Source organism: Apium graveolens, unplaced genomic scaffold (assembly GCF_009905375.1).
Source record: "Apium graveolens cultivar Ventura unplaced genomic scaffold, ASM990537v1 ctg6924, whole genome shotgun sequence".
Lineage (NCBI taxonomy): Eukaryota > Viridiplantae > Streptophyta > Magnoliopsida > Apiales > Apiaceae > Apium > Apium graveolens.
The window spans coordinates 1-26,095 of record NW_027419901.1 but is presented as its reverse complement, the minus strand read 5'-3'; the positions used below and the strand labels follow the sequence as shown (position 1 = coordinate 26,095).

General features: G+C 33.0%; 1 protein-coding gene and 1 long non-coding RNA gene across 2 annotated transcripts; both read right to left on the bottom strand.

The window, feature by feature from the left end:
• Positions 1-14,080: 14,080 nt before the first annotated feature.
• Positions 14,081-14,560, bottom strand: LOC141703651 (uncharacterized). The gene is made up of 3 exons (XR_012567630.1): positions 14,492-14,560; positions 14,298-14,356; positions 14,081-14,202 (listed from the first exon to the last, which is right to left on the bottom strand). It is a non-coding gene; the product is annotated as an uncharacterized LOC141703651 (long non-coding RNA).
• A 6,727-nt stretch (positions 14,561-21,287) lies between these two features.
• Positions 21,288-23,471, bottom strand: LOC141703652 (uncharacterized). Its single transcript, XM_074507102.1, has 3 exons — positions 23,340-23,471; positions 22,112-22,207; positions 21,288-21,509 (listed from the first exon to the last, which is right to left on the bottom strand). The coding sequence occupies exons 1-3, from the start codon at positions 23,469-23,471 to the stop codon at positions 21,288-21,290; spliced, it is 450 nt and encodes a 149-aa protein (XP_074363203.1).
• Positions 23,472-26,095: the final 2,624 nt, after the last annotated feature.

Below are 26,095 nucleotides of genomic sequence, written 5' to 3'. Positions count from 1 at the left end.
AATTTGTTCTTGATTGTTTGATTATAAAATAAACACCAATAGTTTAGGCATGTTCTGGTCTTTAATTTTATGTATTGAACGTTTGTTTTGGGTGAGAAATCAAGGAGTTTGAGGTGTTGGCCGGATAAAGTTGAGCTCGTCGGAGAGGGAGTCGTTTCTGGCTGGAGTTGTTGACGGGTGGATGATGCTCCGACGATAATCACATTTCTGGGTTCCTTGTATAATTTAGAACGTATTAGGATTAAAAACAAACTCGTTTGGTCCAGGTTTGATGAATTTAATTAATTGATTAAATTATTTAATCAATTAATTTTTTTCTCTAAATAGTTAAATAAATATAAATTATTTATAATTAATTCAAATAATTCCTAAAAATTATTTTTTTAAAACTTTTAAAAATTATAAATTGGTATTAAAAATCAATTAATATTATTATTAATTTATTTATTTCTATTTATTTCTTATTTTATTCGTAATAAATAAAACGTTTATCTATTTAATACGAAGCGAACGCGTATAGACTCAGAAAACCATTATGCTCTCAATAAAAATGCTTTCGAGGCCTAATTTCTTTTGTAATGCAATGGTATTTGAATTATGTATGAGTCTGAGTTAGTATTTAATCGATAAACACTGTTATTGATCTGATTTCTATTCTGAACGTTCTGAAACCTATCTGTGGACTATCTGATTTATGTATTACATGAAAAATATGAATATCTGTTATATGAATAACATGATTAAGTGCTATCTGTTTACAGTTTTAAAATGCCATGATTAATTATAAATGATGGGGTAGACATCAAGACGCATAGTTACGTCAATTGAGTTCAGTTCTATTAATTAAGATAGTCATTTCGTTTAGAGAATTGAGTAGCAAGGAGTGCAGTCAAGTATGAGGCGGAGTCAGTAGCCAGCAGCTATAAGCCAGAGTTTTAGTGAAAGGTTATCAAGCATACCAGGCAAGTATTCCTACCCTCACTTATTGTTCCAGTGATGTTTATTAGGAATCCTGTTATGCAAATATCTATATCTTCACTTATCATTCAAGTGATATTGACTCTGAACTCTATTATATCAGTTTCTATACTATTCTAAGTTTAGAATAGTTAAACGGTTTACATTTCGCTATAAATTACTCTATAGAGTGACAATTTGAGCTCTGATTAATGAATAACTAATTGTTTAAGTTATTTCGCCATCGGTTGTTGATATAACTCTGGACCATGAGAAATGGAGAGTTGTGTTGGTACGGATGTCATTTGATTTGACTCCTTTGATGAAAATTTGTTTTTATGGATTGGATGGTTGCGTAAGAGGACGTGGTGGCGGTCTAGTGTGAGCTATGTATTATACAAGATATAATACCTTGCTAGGCCGATATGTGCCTTGGGTACCCCTTGTTCAGGTAGTGTTGTTTGGTTTTGTTTATCAGATGTATTGTTGTTATTTTAAATCATAAGCTATATACTGCTTGCTGAGCATTTCTTTCACTCATACTTGTTTATTATTCTGATTCTTTCAGCTAGGCCAGAGCAGGCCTGAGTTCCTGGTATGATCAGAAGTCGAGTGCTTTTGAATAGTGTGGTGAGTTTTACAGGTAGACTGTTTGGGATGTTGAATAGTCTAGAGGTTTTTAATAAAATTTGAAGAGTTTGTAAAACTAATTAGACTTATATTTTCTAATAAACACTTGGTTTCTATTAGTGTTTGTTCCATACTATAACCAGTGATCGATCCAGTTGCATGCAAGGGGTCATTTTTATTATATTATTTTGTTGTGTTTATTATACTTTGGTTTATCGATTAGTGACCCCCAAATCTAGACCCCAAGTTTGGAGGGCGTCACACCCGGAGGACATTCTGTTGTCCGTTGCAGAATAGAAATCGGCTAAAGAGGTGTGGGAGGCCATTAAAACCATGTGTGTTTGGGCTGACAGAGTAAAAAAGGCTAAGGTACAGAACTTAAGAGCCGAGCTGGAGTCCTTGAGCATGAAAGATACAGAACAAATTGATGATTTCGGCATGAAGTTGTGTAGAATTGTGACGAACATACGGGTTCTAGGGGAGATGATGGAAGAGTCATATGTTGTTAAAAACATCTGAGAGTAGTACCACCTAAATACCTCCAAATTGCCTCTACGATTGAATAGTTTGGCCATCTTGAGGAGATGACATTGGAAGAAACAGTAGGGCGACTAAAAGCTTATGAGGAGCGAATTTTGTGGGCTAACAGAGACTTTTGGAAAATAACTGCTTTTGACAGAAGAGGAGTGGTCAAATAAAGAAGCATCTGATGAGAAATTGTTGCTTACAAGAGAGGAGTGGTTAAAGAAACCGTCACTAAACCAGAAGGGTAGGCATGACAATGAGTATCGAAACAAGGATGAGAATCCATGAAGTCGAGATAAAAGTAATGTGAGGTTCTTCAACTACGGTATCTTGGGACATTTTGCCTCAGAATGTTGAAAATCAAAGTGTAAGAAAGAACAAAAATAAGAAGCTAATTTGATTCAAGCTGATGATGATGAGCCAGCATTACTCTTAACAGAGTGTGATGAAAAAGAAAAGAACATGTTTCTGCTAGACGAAAAGAATATGATACCAAAATTAAAGCAGGGGGCTGAAACGAGGATGAAGTCTAACCTGTGGTATCTCGACAACTGATCAAGCAATCATATGACCGGGTTACGATTGAAATTTGCTGATGTAGATGAATTGTGATTGGGGAAGTCAGGTTTGGCGATGGTTCAACTATAATAATAAAGGGAAAGGGGTATGTGAGTATTACTGCCAGAATGGTGAATAACATGGGCTCCAAGAAGTGTATTTCATCCCTAGTCTCTACAACAATATCATGAATTTAGGACAATTGGAGGAGGAAGGTTGTAAGGTAATTTTGCATGGGAATTATTTGTGGGTCAATGATAAGGTTGAGAGGTTGCTAATAAAAGTAAAACGCTTAAATAACATGTTTTATATATTGATCACCGAGAGGGAACAAATCAGCGTGTTTAATGGAAAAAATATAAGAAGAGTCATGGCTATGGCACCACAGACTTTGACACGTGAACTTCAAAACCATGACTCTTATGTCTGAGAAGGAGATGGCATATGGCCTGCCGAAGGTTGTTGATCCTAAAGAAATTTGTAGAGGGTGTTTAATGTCAAAACATTCCAGAAATTCATTCCCACAGCAGACAACTTTTAATGCTTCAAAGGTCCTAGACCTTGTGCACGGAGATATTTGTTGTCCTATATCACCACCTACCCCTGGAGGCAACAGGTACTTTTTCTTGTTGGTAGATGACTTTACCAGATTGATGTGGGTTTACTTTTTGAAAACAAAAGGTGAGGCATTTGAACCTTTCCAAAAGTTTAAGCTTTATGTTAAGATCAAACTGAATGATGAATCAAAGTGTTTAGGACAGACAGGGGCGGGGAGTTTTGCTCTAACGAGAGAGCCAGTGTTGAAAGGCACTACACATCCCCTTATTTCCGCAAAAAAATGGGGTGGTGGAGCGGAGAAATAGGATTGTTATAGAAATGGTGAGAAGCATTTTGAAAGAAAAAATATGTCGTGCAAGTTTTTGGGGGAAGCAGTGAGGCACTCAATATATGTTCTGAATCGCTTGCCACTCGTGTACTCGTTGGCAAGACTCTGTACGAATCATAGTCTGGTAAAATACCAAATCTTCACTACAAGAAAAAGTTAAATAGACATCACACATTACACATCGGTTGCTGATGCCACTGATGTTAAAAGATGTAATAACATCATCCCGTGTTTTTCTGATGTCTTTGTTGTTTGAAGACATCGATTATTTAACAACTGATGTCTAAAATTCCCAAAAAAAGTTCAGCGCGCTTTCCTTTCTTTTATTTCCCCCCTTAATGAAATATTCTCAAAATTTCCGCCCTTTATACCTATTCTTTTCTCCCTCATCGAATAAAAAGTAGAAAAACTAAAAAAATTAAAAACTAAAAAATTGACCATACCCTCTCTCTCACACACATCTCTCTCTCGCAAAACCCCCTCTCTCGCACATCTCTCTCTCGCGTCTCACCATACTCTCTCCACCATTACTTCCATACAAATCACCTTCACCACTGCCATCGATGCTCTGCTCACATAATCTCTTTTACTCGTGCTCTGCTCTACTTTGCTGCTACTCACTATCACTATCACCATCACCATTGCACTGTTGTGTTCTACTCACCATCGATGGGTTTCTGCTTTGCACCAATAGGGTCTTCTTTACTCACCATCTTTGTGCTCCTGCTTTTAATTGGTAAGTTTTTTTAAATTAAAGTCCTTATTTCTTAAATTAGGGGTTTTAAAATCAAAACCCTAATTTCTTAAATTGGGGGTTTCATTTACTTGTTATACCCTAATTATTTTAAATTTATTTTTTTACCGGACCTTTGTACTTGGACTCGATTTGATTTGGTGTATAATGTTTGTGTCTCAGAAAGATGATATATTACTGGAGCAAATCCGGAATCATGGAACTGACAAGTAAGATTTCTCTAAGATTGTTGAGGTTAATTTTAAGTTGTTTAATTTTTTAGTTAATTATTCATGTTTGATTTTTTGAGGTGACCATCCTAAGAACACTTTGTTCTTATAATTGTTTTTTGAGTTGTGAATTAGGTGTAATGGCAGCAACAAACTGAAAGGTATGTATGTAGTTAATTATAGTTTTTTTTTGTTTCTTGGGCCTAAGTCTTAACCTTGTGCGGTCACAGGTTTTTCTTCTAAATCGGGAAAAGATAAGAATTCCGCAGAGGCTGTTGCTTGGAGCTACTGCATGTATGTTTTATGAGAAAAATATAGTAAATTTCAGCTTAATGACTCATCCTATTTTTAACCAATTCATTGAATATTATAGAAGTGTTTAAGATAATTTCGGGTGCGATGTGCTCTATAATATATTAAGTTTGGGTAACAGAATACAAGCATGTTGCCTTCATTATTGCATAAATGAATGTTGCATGAAAATTGTATTAATCATTTGAAATAATTTCGGTCATCTTGATTGTACAACTTGGCCGCTTTTATGAATGTGTAAAATCATTATAGAACATCAAGTTAGGTTCTGCTTTAAGAATTTTATTGATCACATGGAACTTAAAGTGCTCAGTTCATGATTGGAATCATATTTAAATTATTGAATATGATGTGCAAGATGTTGTTTTATGAAAAGTAAAGTCATTATATGTAGTATCTTGTAAAAAGTATCAACATGAAAGATATTTACGGGTTATCCTTATTTATGCCCGAGTTGCTTGGCATGATATTTGACTGTCTGACATAGAACTTGAACAAGAATGGATAAAAAGCATTAGAGATTCCTGAACTAGAGAGAAACGTATAGTTTATGACCAAAGTAAATCCTTTATTTACTATGATCATATATCTAGAGAAATACCAACTCGATTTTTAATATAATATCACCAATTCTGAAGTGCATGGTGCGAGTTGGACTAGGAGTTGGTGAATTCCAGCATGAGAAGTTGATGCATTTCTTTAATTCTTTGTCCTTAATATATATAAACAACAACATGCCATCCTTTTTACCATCATCTCCATTTTTTCAGAGTTAAGATATCGTTTATTTATATAAATAAAAACAGGAACCGATGGTTAGTCATGTAAATGTACATGTTGTACTGGATGCACGAAGAAACTGCGCTAAAGCATCCCGGACGATTCTGAGTCATCTCTGGTACTTTATCAATTATTGTTTCTCTGGAATATGTATATAAGAATTAGAATTCCTTATATTGCAAGTAGGAATTTATTTCTTTTTTAGGTGACCATCTCAGATGTGTTCATATTGTACTCTCCAAACTTGAAATCAAATAAATTGGTCAAAGCCACGGTGATAGTGCTTAAATAATTTATATTATTTTGTAATTGAATTATTGTATAGAAGTCAAATAAGCTTTAAACTTGCTAATTAAGTTGAGTAGCTTGTAAAATTAGACTGACTGAGATTTTTATGCTTCATCTTTGTGTTCCTACAGGTAATGTATCCAAGGAACGATAAAAAAGACTGCAATGATGAAATAAAAGAGCACATGAGGTACATATTTGTCTTTCTAATTGGTCATATATCACACTTATCTACCTCCAAAATCCTGTATTGGTATGTCATTTAAAATTACAGGTATGTAAGAACAAGTGCGATCACTGACCCAGCTCTGATGATTGTTCTGCGGGACATTGATGACATGAATATGCTGAAAATGTCGATGCATCTCACAGCAATGAATTTTTAGGACATGGGCGAACCATTTGTAAGGAGAGCTTTGTTATGTTAATCATTTCAGTTCCATATCTACCTTTGGGGATACTAGAATTCAACATTGATTTTGATTTTGAGCTTATTAGTTTTCTAATGTACTTAATATTTGAGCTGGTCAATAATAATTACAATTTATACTTGATAATGTTGGTTAATATAAGTGTATTGTTAGTTCATTTTTCCCTTTTTTTTTGGTTTGGTGCTTGTTGGGTTTAAATTCATCATAATTTTAAAGAAAAAATTGATGTATAAATACTAGGATTATATCACTTTTATTAGAATAAAACTGATGTCTGAAAACTATTAAACAGCACTTCTATTGGCTAAGAACTGATGTCTAAAATAAAAAAACGATGTCTATGAGGGTTATATATACAGTAATTAAGCTTAAAACCGATGTGTAAGTTCTGACAGACATCGGTGTTTAACCGATGTCTAGAATAGACATCACCGACAAAGACATCGGTTGACAAATAACATAGACATCAGTCAAAAAACGATGTCTATTGACTTTTTTCTTGTAGTGCTTGCACATTTGAAAGTTTTTGGATGCATTGCTCATATGAAAATACCTAATATGCATGTGAGTAAGCTAGATGATCGAAGTAAAATATTGGTTTATTTAGGTAAAGAACCAGGAACCAAAGTTTGCAGGTTGTATAACCCAAGAAGAAATTCTTTACATGTTAGTAGAGATATTGGGTTTGAAGAAAATAAAAGTTGGCCCTGGGAACAAGAGTCTGAAGAAAATTCTGCACAAGGATCACTTGTTTTAATCGAAGGAAATTCAGGTGTAGAGAATAATGGCGATTTCGAAGCAACAACTTCAGTGAATGATAATTTCGAAATTACAACACCAGTTTAAGCACCTGTGCCTGACTCCAGTCAACTCTCCAAAGAAGAAAGCGAGACTAGACGTTATAGACGGCTCAGTGACATTTATAACGATACTGAGGAAGTGGAATTACATGATGAACTAATGTTAATTGGAGTGGATAAACCAGTATGTTATAGTCTGGCAATTAAAGAAAAATGTTGGGAAAAAGCAATGCAAAATGAGATCCGAGCTATAGAAAGAAATGGCACTTGGAATTTGGTGGAGTTGCCTACTAGACACAAACCCATTGGGTTAAAGTGGGTAAACAATTTGAAGAAGGACACAAAAGGAAAAATTAGTAAGTACAAGGCCCAGTTTGTAGCAAAGGGCTATGTTCAGAAGCAAGGTGTGGATTATGAAGAGTTGTTCGCTTCGGTAACAAGGTTGGAAAGGGTAAGGCTGTTGTTGGCACTCGCAGCTAAGAACAGTTAGGAGATTCATCATTTTGATGTAAAATATGCTTTCCTCAATGGCAAACTCAGTGAGCATGTGTATGTGAGCCAACCGGAAGGTTTATAAAAAGTGGAAAGGAACATCTTGTCTATAAGTTGGTAAAAGCTTTATATGGTTTGAGACAGGTTGCACGGGCCTGGTACGCGAAGCTTACCCTGTGCCTAAAAAAGTTGGGTTGCATCAAGAGTCTGTATGAACCAGCTGTGTATACAAAGTGATATAAGGATGAAACTTTGAGATGAGTGATCTGGGAAGACTTTCACATTATCTAGGAATTGAGGTTAAGCAAGGGAAGGATGGCATAGAGTTGAAGCAAACAACATACGTGAAGAAAATTCTGCAGAAGGCAGGTTTATTGGAGTGCAACCCAGTAAAATATCCAATGGAGGAGAGATTATAGCTACAAAAAGATGAAGATGGGAAGCCAGTTGATCCCTACTCAATTAAAAGTATGGTAGGAGGCCTTTGATACTTGGTGCATACCCGTCCTGAGATAGAATTTGCAGTAGGGTATTGGTTAGTCGTTATATGGACAGACCCACAGTTCTTCATTTATAATGTAGTGAAGTGAATATTAAGATATGTAAAAGGACTCTGGAATATGGTTTGAATTATGTGAGAGGCTCGGGAAACTACATTTTATATGGTTTTGCATATAGTGATTTGGGATGAAATATAGAAGACAGGAAGAGTACTGGTGGGTATGGTGTTCTATCTCGATGACAGTTAATAACTTGGTTGTCTCATAAACAGATGTGTGTAGCACTCTCATCTTGTGAGGCTTGAGTTCATGGCTTGCCACTGCTGGCAGCAAGTCAAGCAGTTTGGTTACCGAAGTTACTCAGTTAGATGTTGATGTGAAAACCAGGCCCTTGTAATATCTATGTGGACAACAGGTCTGCTATAGATTGGCTAAGATTCAATTTTTCCATGGTCGTAGTAAACATATAGAACTTCGGACATTTTATCCGGGAATGCATGAGAAGGAGAGATCAAACTCCAAGCATGTACACACTACGTGAGCAGATAGGAAGACATTCTGACAAAGGCGCGTGCAGCTGTCAAGTTTGAGAGAATGCGTGAGTTTCTTGCATGAAGTAAGTTGGCTGCATAAGTTTAGATTAAGGGGTTGTTTTTGTTGGATTTTATCTAAACTTATTATTATTTATTTTAAGTGTGATTTTTTTTTTAATAAATGGGCATCTGTAGCCACGTTGTAGTATTAGAATGAGTCAGTAGCTTGTTGGAGAGTTATGGAGCAGTTAGGAGCGTGGGAGATTTTTTAGGTGAGAGTTGCTAGTTTGTAGGAAGCCAGTTTTCAGCTATTTTTTTTTAATTCTGCGTGTATGCTCCTCAGTTTTTCTATCAACAAGAAATAAACAATATCAGTATTACTCTTTATCATTTCAAATTACACAGGGTGTGTTGTTTGTGTATACAAGTTTTGTTATTCAACAAGAATAGTACATATTAATTTATAACTATATTTAGTGTTCAATTTAAAAATCATTTTAACATTAAAATTTTTAAACACAATTATTTTTATGTTGTTGTGAAAATATTTTATATAATTTTTTTTGTTTATAAATGATTTTTGGCATAACCTTTTTTAAGACTATTCATGAGAATAAAATCAATGGTGAACAACTTTTACGAGTAGAATTGCTTAAATTACATTATATCCTGTGGGGTTAAACCATTATAGCGTTCTCTAATGAGGGAGTTTGCTTTGTTTATTGATATTAACCATTAATCAACATGATTAATTATATACATGTATATTGAAATGCGTTTTCAATAAGGAATTGGTTCATATGTAAGCTAGAAGTTACCCTCGTTATATTGGGAAACTGATAATTATTTCTATATTTAATAACTCTGTTATTTGATCAACACATAGGCATTAGCAATCATCACAACTCTTGATAAATGAAATATAAGTAAATAAAATCAAATTGTTGAAAAAAAGTTGACGTATGTACAAGTTACAACCTGAAAGTAGGAATCAATGAGCTTGATGGTAGTGGTAGACTAATATTCTGAAATTAGTTCTTATAAAGCATCAATGTTTTGTACTGCAACTTATTTTTGATGTAGAAAGAACATGTATCTTGTAGTCATCTTCTTAGTAAGCAGCTCTATCAACCATATAAATACTATCTACGCAACATAACAAATCAGCAACTATTAATCCTAATTAAATTTCAAATTTGATCGATCAGTTGCAGAAGCTTATATAAAAGCACATGTATTTCATAATCGTCTCATCAAATTCTGAATCTATAAAGACAACAATTCAGATGACATATGTAGATAAAAAAGAACCACTAGTAATTTCAGTATCCTTGTCTCTATTATTTCACTTGTGACACACCATGAAATGATCTTGTAAATTTCCTAGAATTTGCAACATGGGAACCTCAGAATTTCTATCTTGTTTTGCTCACTAGATTTTTGCATTCTCTCTGGACTGCCTACCATTTCCAGTTTCCCTCTGCAAATTCAAGTAAAATATATGAGTCAACTAAAAAATATAGTAAAGCTAAAATACATTAGATAACACTACAAATCAATTACCAGTCAAATATTAACAACACTACAATCTCAACCAAAAATTGGAGCATGTTTCATAGTAAATTGAAAACCTTCAAATTTATGAGGGAGTTATACTGAATGGTTCAGGGTGTCCTGTTTAAGCCGGCAGATCCACACGAAGATCACATTGGTAGTACTCATCATCTTCATCGCTTGAATCTTCTTTATGATCATTTTCCATTTTCTCTTTAAGCCCAATGTTCATAGAAGAAGAGTTACCTTCCAGACCACCAAGCAATCTAGGTCTACGGGTTGGCCCGATAGTTTTATGCCATAAGATCTTGAGGATTTTGTGAAGGACGGAAATAGGAGCAACAGAAAAGGTGAGAAACATACGTTAATAATTTGAATTTTTTAAAGATGTATATAGCTGCCTACTCACTGTAGTCATTTTTTCTGAGGTCACTAGAAGTCATTGTAGTATGGTGTAGGATTGATGGAGTATAATTTTATTAATTATCGAGTAGCAAAGAACTAATGTATTATTAAACTCCGTCTATCAGTGTGATCCATCTGATGCAAAATGCTTCTTGTATATATTATTGTAAGAGCCTTTCTAAAAGATCCTTGTTAGTTAAGTGAAATAGTACATTTTTAGTTGATCCCTTTAATCAGGATAAACTACAAACGATTCTAAATAATTCTTCTATCTTCTATCTTCGTATTCTTCTATATTGTCAAAAAAATATAGAATAATTGTGTATATATAACTAACATCATTCGTTTTCTCGTTCAATGATCCGCCCAGCCGTCATCTTTCTCACTTTCTTCTTCTCTCGTTAATAATCAGGATATATGTCAATTTTTTGAGATTTAACTAGCCAGGTTCACGTCTAATGATCTCGTGCCGAGCTCAAGCCACCAATGCTAAGAGCTCGGCCCGAGCTCGTTAGCTCACACATTCTTATGTTTGAGTTCAAGTTCGTAATAAAGCATGTCATTATCAGGCCGGGTTGTTCACCATATACACGTTTACATCCAACTTTATTTGTAATAATTCAATTTCAATATATTGGCATGGGATTGGTAACATGTACATACGAGGGTACATGTAAGGGTACATATAAGAGCAACATAATAAAAATATATAAAATGTAGTGTTGAAAATTTTGGAATAAATGAAAAATATATGAAAGAGTATTACCGATAGGAAAACCATGGTGCCACTACAAGAAATATTGAATCAGACAATGCTTTTCCACCGTTGTCTAAAAGATGAATTTTTCGTTGTCTATCGAGGGGCGGTGTGTTTGGAACTCATACAACGGTTACACACCATTGTAACAAATACATCACACAACTGAATATAAAGCCTTTGTCTCTTTTTATTCACACAACGCATATGACCCTCTATAATATTCTACAAACAACAGTTTTTTAGCCGTTGTAACAATTTACCGGCACAATAGTTAAAAATAGTGTTATGAGAATTGACTCCTACAACAGTTTATGTACTTATTTCATCTAGTTATACAATGGTTTTTATTAAGAAAACAAATGTAAGAGATACTTTAGGCAAACGGTTTTTGTTTTTTGGGTATTGTGTTTTAGCTATCACTACAAGAAATTTATAAACACACAACAATTTTGCACCGTTGTCTAAAAGGTAGATTTTTTGTAGTCTATTCAGCGTTTTTCAATATTTGTTAGAATCAAGAAGGCACAACTGGTATTCTATATTAACCATTGTTGGACTTTTTAAACAACAGTTTTTTTTTTTAAATATGTGCACAACTCTTTAGAAAATTAATCTCATTATTTAAAATAAACCAATTTTAAAATAAAATGGTATTATGGTAATCCAATTGTTATTTCACAATTGAAATTAAATCAACAATACAAAGGTTCTCTACAAGAATTACAACTATAACTTAAAAAATTTATTTCTAAACATGCTTATTAAGGTACACAATAAATAGTTTGCATAGGTATTTAGTCTATTTTTCCAACAAGCAAGAGAATGATCATTCCAATTAGCACACCAAGTCTTAGTTCTTGTTCTTGCCCACCAAGTTCTTGTTCCAAGTATCATATATACATGAAGGTTTGCTGCATCAAGAATTAAATGTGAGAAGATATATAGAACATCAAGAACAGTTAAAAAGAAGGCAGAAAAAAATAAAATTAAAGAGTAAAACCTATAATTAACAATATTATGCCTTCACCCAATTTGTAGATACACTCAGTAGCATTACAGAGATAATAAACATCAACCACTACAAGCAATATCATGGCCAGGAGGGTATCTAATATACAAATTTATAATAAAGATAGAAACATTCACTTAATAAAAGAACACTAATTTTTGATATCTAACAAATATTACGTGATTCAATGTGATTTCTAGCAACAGAGTTACCTCTGAACGCCATGGATTTGCCTCTAACAATCTTAAGAAACAACTTTAGATTAACCCTCGAAATTTGACAAGTATCAGGCTGCCATCTCCACTTGAGAAAATCTGTATCTACCCTTCCGTTCAAAAAACAATTCCTTGAATCACCTATTATAGGACAACTTTTACTTGTATATACAGGCTAAGCCTAGGGGCGTCTACTTCATAGCTACATAAGAATGTTTGAAGGTCAGCAAATAGCAGTATCAAGGATTCAAAGTTATACAACCAAATACATTTTTTTATGGTGTTCTTCCTTAAATTAATATTATATCGAGAAGGATCAATTCTAAGAGAAAATGTAACTTCAATTGTCTAGGTATACTGAGGGTAGCATCTCAAGAATATGAAGCAAAATTCTTACCAATTTCAGTACAAGAATCGAATGAAACTCAAACAGCATCATGCGGAACCCCAGGAATTGATATTTCTAAATACTGGGGAAGCTACGCCTTGACAAGTTCTAAACCAACAAGAAGTTGACATCATTCCGAAACCAGCACTCATAAAAGCCAAATCACCACCCATAATCCAAACACTCAAAACTACCACGAAACACATTAAGTATCACGTAAATTCACATAACATACCAATTCAATTCATAGAAATTATAAAAACAAAACAGAACACATATTCGGAAATGACAGATTCAGTAAAAGCAACCAAAATGAATCGAAGTTTCCATAAATTCAACTCCAAAACAATAAAAAAAGAACAATACAACTGACAAGAAATACAGACCGAATCAACGGGGGCCTCCACAACAGGTTTTCTCAAAAATTGGCATCTCTTTGGCAGTCGATTTGTCTTTCTCAACAGCTCGATTAGCGTCCTTGACAAGCTTCTTCCAAGACACGATCGTCATCTCTCTAGGCCTCAATTCAACTTGAAATCTCTGGTGGCCACCGTAGGTCAAAACCCTCGGAAGATCACTTAATCGATGTGATTTTGAAAAAAATCAGTTAAGAAGCTAAAGAGGTGAAGTGTTTGAACAAATAAGGGTAAGAATAGTGCAGAAAATTTCTTTATTTAAACATAAAAGAGTGGTAGCAAGACTTACCTGCCTGTTATTTTAATATCAATGTCCGAACTCCAAATCACTAAAAGTCTTGCAACAAAATAGTTCCTAAGTCATGAAATTTTATAACCAAATTGTTCATTTTATAAGATTTTAACGCTAGATAAGCCCTGTGTCAACATATGCAGGGCCAGGTACAAGGACATTTACAATTTTCACCATAAAGAATTTAAAATGCTCGCCAGCCATTCTCATACATACAGACTACATACATTCAAAATTCTACAAAAATACACTAGGAAACACCAAAAAATCCAAACTTTAAATTATGTTTGTCAGAATACTAGTACATAAACCAACATTCACTAAACCAAAAATAAAATTCCCTAAAAAACCAAATCCAATTCACCTGATTAGTACATAAACATGATCCCATACATATTGGCATTAAAAAATTAAAGGGGGACGAAACATACTTGTAAGAACAAGAAGAACAAAATTCATTTTTTACTGTATGGCCAATACCAATTCCTCCAATACCACAACTAACTTTCTGAAATCACACAAATCACAAATAGGGGTCAGCAAGATTCATCAAGAATTCAAAAGGGTATATCAAAAATCCAACAATTAACATAAAATATGAACCTGGATAGGAAACTGAAGAGTTTCTTGAATGACTGGCGATGAAGATTCCTGTTACATGACTACAAGTATAAGGGGTTTAGTAGACTAAAAGCTAATACTGATGACTGATGTGACTTTTTATGAAGCAAATGAATAGGAGTAATGATACTGTAACATAGAAGCAGGAAGATTGAAAAACTTAAGGAACAACTAACCTCATACATTACTTTCTTATTGACTGGTGCAGTGTTGTCACCAAGAAGCCACTCACTGGTTGTTTTCAGTTTTAAGAACCCGCCCTCACTTTCATCATCTACGGACTATAAAACTAGAATCAATCAGCAATTACAAGATAAGCTGGAAATTATAACTCAACAATAATAATAAAAAAGAAAAAAGAGGGTAACAAGTTTCAGACCTCCTGGTACAGTTGTGACGAGTGAGAGCGCAGTTGAGTTTTGACATTGACAATGTGTTTGACATCCCTGAGCCAGAGACTATCCTTTCTCTTTGATTTTTATTCAATTATTAATCTGCAAGTTGGGAATAGAAGTTGTTCCCGTGGAGTAAATTAAGCACAACAAACATAGAACCTAACCTTGCAAATGATAAACAGCTACTCATCAGTCATGCCGTGAGCTTGAAAGGTCAAATCAGAACCCCAAAAACCTAACCTTGCAAATGATAAACAGCTACTCATCAGTCATGCCGTGAGCTTGAAAGGTCTAATCAAGGAGATTAGAAATTCCAACCTTCATTTTTCTACTTGAGAAGCTGAATTCATATGCAATTTTGTTAAGAGAAACAAGATTGGGTGAGGGAGATGGTTAAGGGAGATGGAAGAGTAGAGACAAGCACGAGAAGAAGAGGAGAAGAGGAGAAGAAGAGGGGTCAGATCTAAGAAAGGGGAAGGGGAGAAGTAGGGGGGAAATAAAAATTAGAAGGAAGGGGGAAATCAAAATTAAAGGAGGAAAAAATTGTGTGAAATGAAAAAAATCATAAAATATTTTTTTATTTATATATTATAATTAAATACTTATTTGTATTTTACTTTATATAATAGAATAATTTTTATTTTAAATAATTTCACATAATTTTCTATATAAAATTATTCGAAACAAATTTGAAAATTCTAAATTATTTTTCTACATAAAAAAAATTAATATATATTAACATTTTGCAAGATGACCCTAAAAGCATTTTTTAAGAAATTAATTAATTAATCAAGAAATAGTCTTATTTTTTGAGTTGCACTTCTATTCGATTTCAACAAAAAATCATACAAGATAAATTTAAAATTTTATGAATAATTCTTTTTATGATTACAATCGATATATCTCAATACAGTATTTCCTCACATAAAAGATTATTTTTGAATTTTTTAATAATTTTTTCGTATGATTAAAATCAATATATCTTCGTATCTGTATGGTTGGATCATTGAAAAAATGAATTAATAATCCTGACGTGCAAGATGGATTTCAAATTTTTTAATAATTTTTTCATATTACTAAAATTGATATATCTTAACATTCGTACGGTTGGATCGTCGAAAAAAGTATTTTTAAAAATTAATCTTGTAAATCGGGAACGAGTCTCGTTGTCGGGAGGGGTACTTTTAACGGATTTTTCTAATCTTGACATGCAAGATGAATTTCAAATTTTTTAATAATTTTTCTAATGAATAAAATTGATATATCTTAACATCGATATGGTTGGATCGTCTAAAAATCATTTTAAAAATTAATCTTGTAAATCGGGAACGAGTCTTCTTGTCGGGAGGGGTACTTTTACCGGATTTTTCTAATCCTAACATGCAAGATGGATTTCAAATTTTTTAATAATTTTTTCATATGACTAAAATTGATATATCTTAACATCCGTACGGTTTGGATTGTCGAAAATATCAATTTAAAAATTAATCTAGTAAATCGGGAACCAGTCTCGACTACTTTTACCGGATTTTTCTAATCTTGACATGCAAGATGGATTTCAAATTTTTTAATAATTTTTTCTAATGAATAAAATTGATATATCGTAACATCGGTATGGTGTGATCGTCTAAAAAATCATTTAAAAATTAATCTTGTAAATCGGGAACGAGTCTTCTTGTCGGGAGGGGTACTTTTACCGGATTTTTCTAATCCTCACATGCAAGATGGATTTAAAATTTTTTAATAATTTTTTCTTATGACTAAAATTGATATATCTTAACATCCATACGGTTGGATCATCGAAAAAACTCATTTTGAAAAAATTATTTCGTTAATCGGCAACGAATCTTGTTTTAGGGAGTTGTACTTTTACCTCATTTTCCTTAAAAACTCAAACAAGATAAATTTTAAAATTTTTTATTATTTTTTTACATGGTTAAAATCATTATATTTTAACATCCGTACGGTTGGATCGTCCAAAAAATCATTAAAAAAATATGTTGTTAATCAGCATTGAATCTTGTTTCATGGAGTTGTACCTTTACCTCATTTTTCTTATAAAGTCAAGCAAGATAAATTTTGAATTTTTTTATTATTTTTTTACATGGCTAAAATCAATATATTTTAACATCTGTACGGTTGGATTGTCCAAAAAAGCATTTTAAAAAATTATTTCGTTGATCAGCAACGAATCTTGTTTTAGGGAGTTGTACTTTTACGTCATTTTCCTTAAAACTCAAGCAAGATAAATTTTGATTTTTTTTTATTTTTTTACGTGACTAAAATTAATATATGTTAAGATCCGTACGGTTGGATCATCCAAAAATCATTTGAAAATTTATTTCGTTAATCGGCAACGAATCTTGTTTTAGGGAGTCGTACTTTTACCTCATTTTCCTTATAAAGTCAAGCAAGATAAATTTTGAAATTTTTATTATTTTTTTACATGGCTAAAATCAATATATGTTAACATCCGTAAGGTTGGATCGTCTAAAAAATCATTTGAAAAGATTATTTCGCTAATTATCAACCAATCTGAATTTTAGATGTTACACAACGATTTCTGCAAAATACCGTTGTGTGATAAATTCTCACAATCGACGGTTCTCATTCTTCCAACTAAGCAATCCAAGTAAAATCAATCAACGACTCTCATTTCGCCAACTCAGCGATCCAAGTGAAATAATTTCCACCTATCAGGTGGTGCATGATTTCTTGTAAACAGACGACAGTTATTCTGTCAAAATTGTAAAACCGTTGTATGATGCTTCTCTGTTGACTCCTTTATACAACAGATTCCGTAAACCGTTGTTTATATGTATATTTTGTAACAACTATTTTTTCAAATTAGTCCAAAACCATTATCCGAGATTACAATAAGTTAGCTTATTAACAACGGTTTTGGACTGTTATGTTAAAGATCTATGACAACCGTGCAATTTAAAAACTGTTGTCTACCTCAATAAGAGGATGCCACAGAAACAAGTCTTTCGAAAAACTGCTATAACCGTTGTTCTACATGTTGTCTAACAACAGTTATTCATAAAAAAAAAAATCTCCGTCGTCTCCTAATTTGGGGCAACGGTTTTTTTGGTCGACCGTTGTTTCATAGGTGTTGTGTGATTGCAAATTCTTGTAGTGTGCAGAGACATCCATCTTTTCTGGAGCATTTACTTCATTGTTTACTGCAAATAATTCATACACATATAAGTAAAGACGTATAAATCACTTGAGCAATAAAGATTTTCAAATCATGATGGAATACTGAATATTTATTATATGTATTTTGAGGAGAAAACTCATATCAAATTGGGGAAAGATCATGTTCAGTAAATACGTAAGGTTGATCCAAATCTCGTTACACCAATATCCAAAATTGATGTCATTAAGTCACAGGACACAATTGATGGATATTTGAAAATGAATTAGAAATTGAACAAAAGAACAATATGCTATATATAAATATTCAAATTTTCGACTAAGTTCGAATATGGATTCATTTTTTATTTAAGAGCAAAATAAATCTGAACTAAATTCGTTTCGGTTTGAGAAAAATATAAACTCAAAATTTTTATTTCAATCATACCTAACCAAGGCAATGAAAATTCACTATACATTTATCGTCCAAATTAAGAAATTTAAATATAACTTACCTTCAAACTTGAGCAAAGTCATGATGCAATTCAATTTTCATGAAATTATCGGTGTCGCGGAATACTAAAAATCTGTAAAAATTCGCAAACCAGTAAAAATAATAAATTACGTATAAATAAAATAGAACATAACATGGTGACATAATGTTTGAGATTCTTGTTGGTATATTGTTGTGCTATATAGGATGTAATCAACTGATGAAGAAAGACTTACATTTGTACATAATTAATACTTTAGCACATATATCGATTTAAAGAGATTGTAAAATTTTGAGATACATACCAAGAAGGAGATGGTCGGAAGTGTACCGAGGGATAATGTAAAGAATGGAAAATGAGATTTATTATATGGATGGGATTGAAAATATTCATAAAATATGATAAACTTCTAGAGACCAGTTTTGCAAACTTGATTGTTTGAATGGAAAAGGGAAGTGATTATATATCTCGCGATTTGACATAAATACACATAAACAACTATCTAACCAGCCTCTTGGATGTATAAACTAGTTAATTTTATAAATAGTTGCAGGAGAAATGAAAAGATTAAGCCAAAGAAAGAGGTGGTTTGATAAGATATATGAACCAGAGAGAGTGGCGGTAAGGGGGTATAAAACCCTAAAATGAAAACATGATGTGATATATATATATAAGTATCATACTATATCAACGGATCAGATTGGTTGATCTTATGTATATCTGACGGCGGTTAATTAATCAAGGTTAAACTCGGTTATGGTTAAAGGAACTAATCGGGTCGGAATTAATGTATTTTTATGTGGGTATCTTATTAGATTAATTAACTTTAGCAATCTATTTAGATTTTACAATATTATATTTTCAGAGTGTATTAGCTAATTAGATTGAATATAAGTATTAGCTTAAAAGGAATTTATATTTTCGATCTATGTAAGTAGAAGTTGTGTTCTTAATATTGGAAAATTGATAATATTTATATGTTAAACAACTATGTAACTTATCATCATATTGTTAAAGCATTTAGAAATTATCAAATAAAGCATCACAATTTATGATAAAATGAGATAGAAGTAAGGAAAACCAAACTGTAGAATAAAATTTAAAATTTATAAGCAAGTCTGGTCGTTAGGATAGTAGTGACAAAGGGCTTGGGCTTAAACATACAAGGGCCCTATTTTTTTAGGTTATATAATTGTAGAGAGAATAAAAAAATTAATGTACAAAATATGAAAAAAAATTATTTTCACTTTACGATGCACTTAACACTCTTTACCCTACAAAAAATAATATTCCTTTCTCTTTCTCTACTTTGATACACACTTTTCTTATTGTCAAAATTATCTCCTGCTATAATAAACAGATCTACAATTATTGATTATACAACAATGAAAGCAAAACCCAAAGTGAATAAATAAGAACAAGAAAATAAATGACAATCACACACGACAAATATTTATGTGGTTCGGAAATTCCTACTCCACAAGCCGCACTAATTTTGTATTTATCTCTCACAATTCGTTATGTTATGATTTTATAATTGCATGAGTATTTATAAGAGAAGAAATTGGGTTTAAATCGAATAATACTCCAAATGTGAAAAGTAGACCAATCCTTAATCTAACCTGAATCTGAATCTAAATAGTATATTTTCATGGACTTAATTAATAGACTCCACGAACCCAACAATCTTCAACATGGAGTCTGATGACATCTTCACTTCACTCTTGTGAATATAGTATAATCAATACTCTAATCAATAACTCTAACTAGTGCAACGCCCTCTCATCAATCAATTTGAAGGCGAGTTGAAGTTACGCAAAGCTTCAACTTTTTATTGGTTACCACCTTAGTGAACATATCTGCAAGGATTTTCTTTAAGGACAAAGTACCATTGCTTATCAACTCTCTTGTAAAGTGATATCTAGCTAAATATGCTTCTTCCTAGCAAGAAACACAAGATTATTCACAAGATGAATAGAACTCTGACTGTCGCCATACAAAGCACTATCTCCCTCTTTCCTGCCCAACTCCTCAAGAAAACTGTTCAACCAAATCATATCCTTTCTAGCTTCTGAGATAGCATATATTCTGCTTCAGTGGTTGAAAGAGAAACACTCTTTTGAAGTTGAGATATCCAACTAACTGCGGTGCCACCCAAAGTAAAAATATAACCCATTATACTTTTTCTTGTATCCAAACATCCACCCAAATCTGCTTCAGGGAATCCTTGGACGATAACATTTTTCTTATTGAAATATAATACAGCCTTGGATGTTCCTTTCAAGTAGCGTAATAACCACTTGACTGCTTCCCAATGCTCTCTTTCTGGATTAGACAAAAACCTATTAACGACTCCCACTACATGAGTAATGTATGGCCTTTTACACACCATAGCATACATCAAATTGCCAACTGCAAACGCAAAGAGAAATTTAGCCATATCTTTTTTTTCTTCATCATTTTTGGTGATTGCTTCTTCGTGAGATTAAAGTAACTCGCCAATGATTTACTTATGGTCTTTGCATCCTGGACACTAAATATCTGCAACAATTTCTCAAATCTTTCTTCTGAGATAATTTTAAAGTACCTTCAACTCTATCCGTTATGATTCTCATACCAAGTATCTGTTTTGTTGCACCCATATCCTTCATCTCAAACTCATCCCACATCCCACATCTGTCTCTTTAGCCTGTTTATTTTCCTCATGTTAAATCATGTTATCAATATGTCATCAACATATAACAAATATATGATATAATATGAATCAAATTGTTTAAAGTAACAACAATGATCCATACACTCCTCGTGCACCCATTCTTCATCATTAAGCTGTCAAACTTCAAGTACTGTTGCCTTGGTGATTACTTTAAACCATACAAGATTTTCATAAGCTTGCAAACAAGGATTTCTTTCCCAACTACCTAAAATCCCTTTGGATGAACCATTTAGATGTCTTCCTCAAGATCACCATGTAAGAACACGATCTTAACATCCAGTTGCTCTAAATGTAACTCCTCTGCAGCCACAATACTTAACATAATTCTAACTGCAGTCATCTTAACAACTGGGGAAAATATATCAATATAGTAATTACACTTTTTCCGTTGATAACCCTTGACTACTAACCTCACCTTGTATCTTTTGCTGCCATCATATTCTTTTTGATCCTGAACACCGACTTACTATGTAAATCTTAATTCCCTGCTGGTATCTCTGTTAAAGACCATGTCTCATTCTTCTCAAGAGAACTCATCTCTTCATCCAAGGCTGATTTCCACTGAATTGAATTATCTACATGTACTACCTCTGAATAACACTGAGACTCTTTGTCCTCACCAATAACATATAATATACTGGAGGAGGATATCTTTATGGTGGCCTCATAATTATCCTAGATTTTCTTACCTCAGTCTGTCGGATAATTGGAACCCTGTCCTGGACATTCTACCAACTCCCACTATTTCCTGCATGCAGATCTATTTATTTAATATCTTCAAGCACTACTTTCAATTTCTCAGGTTGTTCCTTTATAAACTCAGAATCGTCTACAAGTTTATCCTTATACACTGCATTCTCACTAAAAGTAACATCTCCACTTCTAACGACCTTCTTCGTCAGTTAATCCTAAAAACAGTAACCCATGTCATCTGAGCAATAACCAATAAAGATGCACTTCTTTGCTTTCAGATCCATTTTATCCATGTAATAATATTTAACACGCATATAAGAAATACAACCAAAAACTCATCTACAAGTGTGAAAGATTTACCTTCTTTTGCAGCCACTCTTCTTCAGGATTCTTTAACCTTAATGAACTTGAAGGTCCTCTATTTATGAGATACACTGCTATTTTAACTACTTCTTCCTAAAACATATTTGGCAATTTTGCATGTAATCTCATACTATTGGCCCTCTCATTTAAGGTTCTATTCATGCGCTCTACAACACCATTTTGTTGTGTTGTCTCTGGAATATTTTTAATCACTCTAATCCCAAATTCTGTTCAATAGCTTTTAAACTCATCACTACTGTATTCACCATCATTATCTGACATCAAAATCTTCACCTTCAAATCGGTCCGATTTTCAACTTCAGTATTCCACTTCTTGAAAGTAGAATACACATCTAATTTATTTTTAAAGAAATAAACCCATACTTTTTTAGTGAAATCGTTAATTAAAGTGACATTGTAGTGAGATCCGCCCAAAGACGCAACTGTCGTTGTACATATACATCTATATGAACTAGCTTCAACTTCTTAGGTTTCGGGGTCCTACCTGATTTTTTAAAAGTAACACATTTCTGTTTTCCAAGAAAATATGGCTCACGGAACCCAATTTCCACATTTTTAACACTAGAATGTTCCCCTTCGAAGTTAACAACTTCATACCCTTTTCACTTATATGACCAAACCCTGGTTCCATAAAGTTAAAGACCCAATCTCATCAGCAACTATATTTGCTTTATAGTTTGATTCTTCAACAATGTAGAAAGTCCCTTTTTTTTCTCTCCACGAACAATAACTAGATTGCTCTTTATAACTCGATAACCTTCCTTATCTAACTGACTACAGATTGCAACAATTTCTTCAGTCCAAGAATGTACCTTATATCTTTCAACATCTAGCTAGTTCCCAAAGAGGTTTTGAGATTAATAGATCCAATGCCCACAATATCCAATGTCTCGTCATCAACAAGACGGACTTTACCAAAATTTCGACATATGAAATTTAACATTAAATCCTTGGAAGGGGTAGCATGGAATGATGCATCTCAATATATAACCATGATTTAAGGAAACATGTAATACAACAAATCAAAGTATCATCATCCACCACTTTTTTAACTATGTTAGATTAATTATCCTCTTTACTCTTTCCTTTAGGATCACTTGAGCTGTGCACCGATTCCTGAAGTACCCCTTCTTCTGACAATTCCAATAAAAAATATTCTTGAGATCTTTAGTTTGTCCTCTCTTTTGTGACTTTGATTTGCTACGTCTGTATCGTACCCCATTATAAACTTTCTTTCTCTACTCTCAGCCTTGAACAAGGAACCTGCCAACTCTTCTGAGTTTCCTTTATGAATATCTTCTCCAAGAATCGAATCTCGAACTCCAGCAAAAGTCATCTTACTGCTCCCGGATGAATTAATTATAGTAGTGAAAAAACCTGACCAACTGTCTCATAATGAGTACTCCAAAAACAAGGCCTGTATTTTATTATGGAATTTAATATCAACTGATACCAATCTTGCTAGGATAAAATCAAATTCATTCACATGGTCAGCAACACGATCTCCTTCATTCAATCTTGTGGAAACTAACAAGCGATTCTAATACCCCTTATTTGAAGCATACGGCTTCTCAAACATATTTTACAAAACCTTGACCAAACCATAAGTTTTCGTTTCCTTGACGATATTGGAAGCAACATTTTTCGCCAAAGTTAATCTGATAACCCAAGAGCCTGCCTATTAAATAGATTCCATTCTTCATCTTTCATTGAAGCTGGTTCCTTCTTTTATAATAGTTCATGTAGTCATCATCCTTCATTGAAGCTGGTTTTTTTATTTGTTGCCTTGTATCAAAAGTCTTCCTAATAATGTACATATAATGGGTTCTGCAGAATATCGGCGGTACAGGATGCGAACAAATCGATTCTATGAAAAAGAACAAGGTATTTGTAGTTATTCGTTGACAAGGATAATTTGGTATGGGGTATGTGTCAATCAAAGTACTACATCAAGAAAATTAGAGAATATTCTTTTTTTTATGGAGAAGCCATATAAATCCAAAAACAAATCTGCGCAGGTTCGGCCTAGAATGTATAGTGTCATATTATTTTGGAATTATGTCTCTTTTTCGCGTTCCAACAAGTTGTATTAGAGTTTGAGGTTATGAAGATTTGTAATAATCTTGATAGGCGCCCAATGGGCCTTATTGATGCGGTATACAAGAAAATTTCTAATAAAGTTGATACTAATGAAGCATGGGTTAAAATGTTAACATAAGTACACATCAAAATCTATTTTAAAGTAGCTAGTGTACAAGATTATCCATTTATAGAAGAACACATGTTCCACGAGGTAAAAGTAGGTCAAAACAGGTACCTTCATAAGAGCATTCCTTCCTATTGATTGTGACGACCGGTAAATATTAGAGTTATTTTTATAAATGCGATACATATATATATTCCTAAATATTATGTGTTATAAGGCCGATTATGCCAATTCGTTATATATTGTGTATAATTTTGTCGTATGGCATTGCGAGTGTTGCTGATATATTTTAAGCGTGTAAATTTTGTACGCGAGTAATATTATCGCTACTCGATTAGTAAATAATAGGGATTTCTCGCGATTTAGTAATATTTGAATAGTTGCGATCAGACGATAATTTTTAGTTTAGTATTGTTGAATATAATCAAGTTAGTTGCAATTATTTGTGTAATTTATAATGTGTTAAGTATATTTTTTATGATTTGTTTGTTAGTAATAATATGTGAAAAATTATTTTAATATAAATTTTTTTGTTCGAATTTTTTTTTATATTCTTAAAACAATTTTATTAAATTTCTAAAATCTCATAGTATTTATGGTATTTATTTGGTGATTTATGGATTTGTATTTTAATTACTAAAAATCATTCTTTTAAATTATACTTTAATAGTTTTGTTATTCCTAGTGAACTAACAATGAGATTTACAGAAGGGGGGTTGAATGTAAATCTCAAAACTTTTTCAAGTTTTGAGCAGTTTCAAAGGCTGTGTGTTTAAGATAAACAAGTGTGTGAATTGCTTTAAGCTAATACAGACAGATATAATTCAAGCACAAAAGTACAGAACACAACAGACCTTAAAAACTTTTCTGGTGGATTTGTTGTTCCACCAGAGATGGTATTTCAGAAAATCTGTGATTCAAGAAGTTGATCACAGCTGCATCCTAGTACAAACTAGATAATTTTTCTCAAGATTTTTCTAAACAGCTCTGGAAAAATTCTTTTCTAATTACTAGCTGCTACTTGGTTTATATAACACCAAGTTTTACAAGTGAAGACAAAGATAAAAGTACAATATAAAATAAGTTCTCCACTTGTTTTCTTCTCCATTTTACTCCAGTGCATTGTTGACTATTGCCTCTTTATACTAGAGTAGAACGGCTGTTTTTCTGATGTTCCTAAAATAGGCTACCACATCTCAGTTGTCTCTGTCAACCCATGTGCCTCTGTTTGTAGGTACAACTACCACTTGTCAACTGCTATTTAACAGAACATCCGTTGAAGCCTTCATCCGTTGATGGCTTTATCCGTTGATGTGTTAGCAGTTGAAGCTCTATCCGTTGATGCACTCATCCATTGAAGGATGTATCCGTTGAAGCTTTAGAGACATCCGTTGAAGCTTTGTTTCTCATCCGTTGAAGGTCTTTAAGTTATCCGTTGACACTATTTCATTTATACAAAATTACAAGGCATGAATATTTACAATTGGCCTTCCTATCTGCAATCCTTTAGTAGTCAACATGACTTATAATTTTCCTCAACATTTAAGAATTATATCTCAAATTCAGAGACTGAAATGTGCTACACACTAGACTTATTTTAAGTAAAGCTACACCATCAACGGATAGCCAAAGTGGTCTTATCCGTTGAGGCTACAAACACTAGATTTCTACTTAAGTGTTTGTTAAACATATCATCAAACTAATGCACATATATTCCTAACAATTCTCCCTTTATGTCTATAAGAATTGTAGAC

Excerpts from the sequence above, each read along its gene's own strand:
- LOC141703652 (XM_074507102.1), bottom strand. The coding sequence starts at position 23,471 with ATGACTTTTGCTGGAGTTCGAGATTCGATTCTTGGAGAAGATATTCAT. Across the intron at positions 22,208-23,339 it reads TAATGGGGTACGATACAGAC|GAAGAAGTAGTTAAAATAGC; the intron begins GTAGCAAATCAA and ends AATATGTTTTAG. Across the intron at positions 21,510-22,111 it reads AAGAGTGGCTGCAAAAGAAG|GATCAAAAAGAATATGATGG; the intron begins GTAAATCTTTCA and ends GTCGGTGTTCAG.